At 47.3% G+C, this 4,285-nt stretch overlaps 1 protein-coding gene across 1 annotated transcript in view; it reads left to right on the forward strand.

Moving 5' to 3' along the window:
- Positions 1 to 2,174, forward strand: part of PANX3 (pannexin 3) — a 7,982-nt gene extending 5,808 nt beyond the window's left edge. The window contains exon 4 of the mRNA XM_005875553.2: positions 1,184 to 2,174. Within this exon, the coding sequence (XP_005875615.1) occupies positions 1,184 to 1,823 (640 nt within the window). The 3' untranslated portion in view covers positions 1,824 to 2,174. The remainder of the gene's footprint in view (positions 1 to 1,183) is intronic.
- The last annotated feature ends 2,111 nt before the right edge of the window (positions 2,175 to 4,285 follow it).

The following is a 4,285-nucleotide window of genomic DNA, read 5'->3' on the forward strand; positions in this document are numbered from 1 at the left end:
AAAAGCTACACCTCCCCATTCTGGGCTTAATTCTATCAAGGGAAGACAAGACAGCAAATAATCATAACACATAATTACATGGTAGAAAATAAGTGGTGTGAAGAAAAACAGTGAGCAGGGTAAGGGTGGGGGTGGTCAGAAAAGCCGGGAGGCTGTGGAGTGGCACGGTTTTAAATAGAATGGCCAGGGTGGGCCCCACCAAGAGGATGGTTGAGCTAAGATTTGAAACCACATTCTGTCTCGGGATTGTGCACACACTCTTTTCTGAAACCTATCTGCCTCTTGAAGGCCAAGTCTAAGACAATATTCTCCATAAAGTTTTCTGGCCACTCCAGCCCCTACGGTTATCCTCTGTCCTAACTGACAACTAGCATGGTTTGCAGTCATCGTTTTAACAACAAATCAAGTGCTATTTTTATTTCATGTATGCGTAGCTTATCTGCCTCTTCCCCACAAGCCAGACTATAAGCTCCTTCAGAACAGAGACTGGCTTACATGTGCCTGAATGTCACAGCTCTCAACAAGTACTTGCTAGCACATTTACTTTTAAGGAATTTAAAAATATATATTTTATGGATTTCAGAGAGGAAGGAAAAGGGAGAGCTAGAGACATCAATGATGAGAGAGGATCATTGATTGGCTGCCTCCTGCACGCCCCCTAATGGAGATGGAGCCCGAAACCTCGGCATGTGCCCTTGATGGGAATCAAACCCGGGACCCCTCAGTCTGAAGGCCGACGCTCTATCCACTGAGCCAAACCAGCGAGGGCACACATTTATTTTTATAAACTAAATGAACTGGTATAAAAAAATCACAGAGTACTCAGACCATGAACCAGAACAGGCTATTTAGACTCCCAGTCCAGTGCTAATTTAATAAGCCTTACTGCTTCCTAAGAATCCCACTTCTTCTGCTTAGAGGTTTATTCTGCCTTGCTGGGCAGAGATCCCTTGTGGCAATTTATTCCTCATGGATCATTCACCGGGTTTACTGCATTGCACTCAATGCTTGGGGAGTGAAGATGTACTTACTTATTCCCTCCTTTTGGGAGGAGGGTGGTTATGCTCAGAGAAGGCAGGTTTTCATGGTTGAGAATGCCATGTTGGATACACAGAGTCTGTTACTTTGGATACAGTTCTCAACGGGCCCTCCTCACCTTGCCTCCTCTCTTTCCCCTGCCCAGGGCCCGCACAGAACGATACTTTGAGTTCCCCTTGCTGGAGCGGTACCTGGCGTGTAAGCAGCGCTCACACTCACTAGTGGCTACCTACCTCCTGAGGAACTCCCTCTGGCTCCTCTTCACCTCAGCCACCTACCTGTACCTGGGCCACTTCCACCTGGATATCTTCTTCCAAAAGGAGTTCAGTTGTTCTGTCAAGACAGAGCTGCTAAGCAATGAGACCGACATCCCCGACCTCATCACCTGCCGACTGACCTCCCTGTCTGTTTTCCAGATTGTTAGTCTCTCCATTATAGCAACATACACCCTCCTGGTGCCTGTGATCATCTACAACCTCACTCGGCTATGTCGGTGGGACAAACGACTCCTGTCTATCTACGAGATGCTCCCAGCATTTGACCTCCTCAGCAGGAAGATGCTGGGGTGCCCCATCAATGACCTCAACGTGATCCTTCTTTTCCTCCGAGCCAACATCTCTGAGCTCATCTCTTTTAGCTGGTTGAGTGTCTTATGTGTGTTGAAGGACACGACCATCCAGAAGCACAACATTGACACGGTGGTCGATTTCATGACTTTATTAGCTGGCTTAGAACCCTCAAAACCTAAACACCTCACTCGCCAGGTGAGTGATGAAAACCCATAGTGAAGAAACCGCAGAGCAAGAAATTTTACGGGTAAAAGTCTTTCTCCTTCCTCACAAGCCTCACACACTATCATAAAAAAATATATCTCCTCTAGAATTGCTAAGCTCGGATTCCGCTGAATTATATATCCTGTAGCGTGTGAGAAGATATAATCAACACATGGAAACAAATCTGAAAATTAGAGCTGAAAAGTCAGAGAACTAAAAAATTAGATCTAGAGCATAATATAAGGGGGGGGAAAGCTACAACTAAAATTAAAGTGTAGACATTCTATAAGGAAAGAAGGTTCTAGAGCAGTGGTTCTCAACCTTCTGGCCCTTTAAATACAGTTCCTCATGTTGTGACCCAACCATAAAATTATTTTCGTGGCTACTTCCTAACTGTAATGTTGCTACTGTTATGAGTCGTCATGTAAATATCTGATATGCAGGATGGTCTTAGGCGACCCCTGAGAAAGGGTCATTCGACCGCCAAAGGGGTCTCGACCCACAGGTTGAGAACCGCTGTTCTGGAGGCTATTAATGGAGGCAGCTTCTTCTCTCTGTATGTACTCCATAGCCCTTCAGGCATATGTACTCAGCAGTGGGGTAAGCTGGTAGGAGAATAAAGATATGAAATCCAAAGAAGAAAACAAAACAAAACAAAAAGATAAGAAATCCCTGGGAACACTTTGGTGTGGCCTGAGACCCTAGGAGTATGCCCAGCTTGCTTTGTGAGTCATCAAACTTGGCCAGGCCCCCTGTGGCCTGCAAAGTGGGCAGGAGAACATGATGGCAGGAACTTGCAACATGCTCTTGGGGCTTCAGGACAGTGTAGAACAAGGTCTGGGCCATGCACCAGCCATGGCTGGAGCCATGAGGTGTGCAGATACACCTTTTCATCATTTAAATCAGGGACTCACTTAACCAAGGGCTGGAACTTTAGGCTGTGGACTCCTTCACAACTCTTAATGGGTACAGGTGTGCTTTTCATAGCCCAGGGAGACTATACATCCACTTGGAGCCAACCGCTGACGAGCAACCACTTAAGTAAAATGCTGGTGAGCCCCTTCTCTCTCTCCTCTGACTCATCACCCCATCTTATCTGATCACTCCCATCCCTGTGCCTGTATTTAATGGAACCTTACCTGACTCCCAAAGCCATACTCAGCCCACAATACCAACTATCTCTCATTTGATATTTATTTTTAAAGGTGCACATTATTATACCCTTTTTCATATGGGTATGTAGAAAAAATATGTTGTTCCTGACAAAGTTGGATAAGTTTACCTAAAACAAGCAAAGGGATTGACACATACACATTCATTATTGGCTTCCTATTGTCATTGGTAAAAGTCTAACTCTTCAGATTGGTACACATGACCCTTTGCGATCCAAACACTGCCTACCCCTTCAGTCCTCTCGCCCCTCTCCACGTACTGGTACATCTTTCACTCTAATCAACTACTTGCATTTTCTATGCTTCTCACGATGCTAAGCCTTAGAATATGCTGTCCCCAGTGCCCACGATGCCCTCCTGTTCCTCTCTCTTCAGAGTCAGCCTGGGCACATTCAAGAAGCCTTCCTGCCCAACTGGGTGGCTCAGTGGTTGGGCATCGACCTAGGAATCAGGAGTTCTCGGTTCAATTCCCAGTCGGGGCATAAGCCCGGATTGCGGGCTCCATTCCCAGTGTGGGGTGTGCAGGAGGCAGCCGCTCAGTGATTCTCTCTCATCATTGATGTTTCTGTCTCTCTCTCCCTCTCCCTTCCTCTCTGAAATCAATAAAAACTTTTTTTTTTTAAGAAGCCTTCCCTACCACCTCCGCCTTCCCTAACTGGGTGCTGCCATATCATCCACTACCTGCCTGAGATAAAACTGACTCCACTGTATGAATATTGCCCCTTTACCGCCTGGCTCTCCCCCTTAAATAAGTTTCCTAAACATTCTGCCCTAATAGGAACTACATATTCTTCTGAATAACGAAGTGACCGATGAGTTGCTTGATAACATTACAATGTTTGGAGCACCAGACCCAGCCTCTAAACAACCCTGTATGGAAAAAGCTTTGTGCACGAAGATGCTCTCTGATGACCCAAAAGTCAAACAACGCGGAAATAAATATGTAACATTCCTTTGCCATCACTGAAATATTGCGGGTACCAAGTGTAAAAGCTGGTGTTGACAGCCGAGGGCGGTGGGAGCCCGAGGTTCGCGCTGGGAGGGTTTCCGCCGGTTCCTGCCTCAGCCCAACCTTCTCGGTCCTCTGCTACGCACGCTGTCGCGAGTGACTGAGGTTTACGTCAGCCGGCGCCGTGCTTTACGTTAGTCGGCGCCGTGACGTAACTTCCGGGCAGGGTTACTTCCGAGGCAGCAGCGGAAGACCCGAGGCTCCGACTTCATTTGCGGGTTCTGGCCTAGCGCGCGCCGAGGAGCGTTCTGGAGAAATCGGTTCCTCCGGACCCGCTTCCGCCAGCGCAGACC

Source organism: Myotis brandtii, unplaced genomic scaffold (genome assembly GCF_000412655.1).
Source record: "Myotis brandtii unplaced genomic scaffold, ASM41265v1 scaffold463, whole genome shotgun sequence".
Lineage (NCBI taxonomy): Eukaryota > Metazoa > Chordata > Mammalia > Chiroptera > Vespertilionidae > Myotis > Myotis brandtii.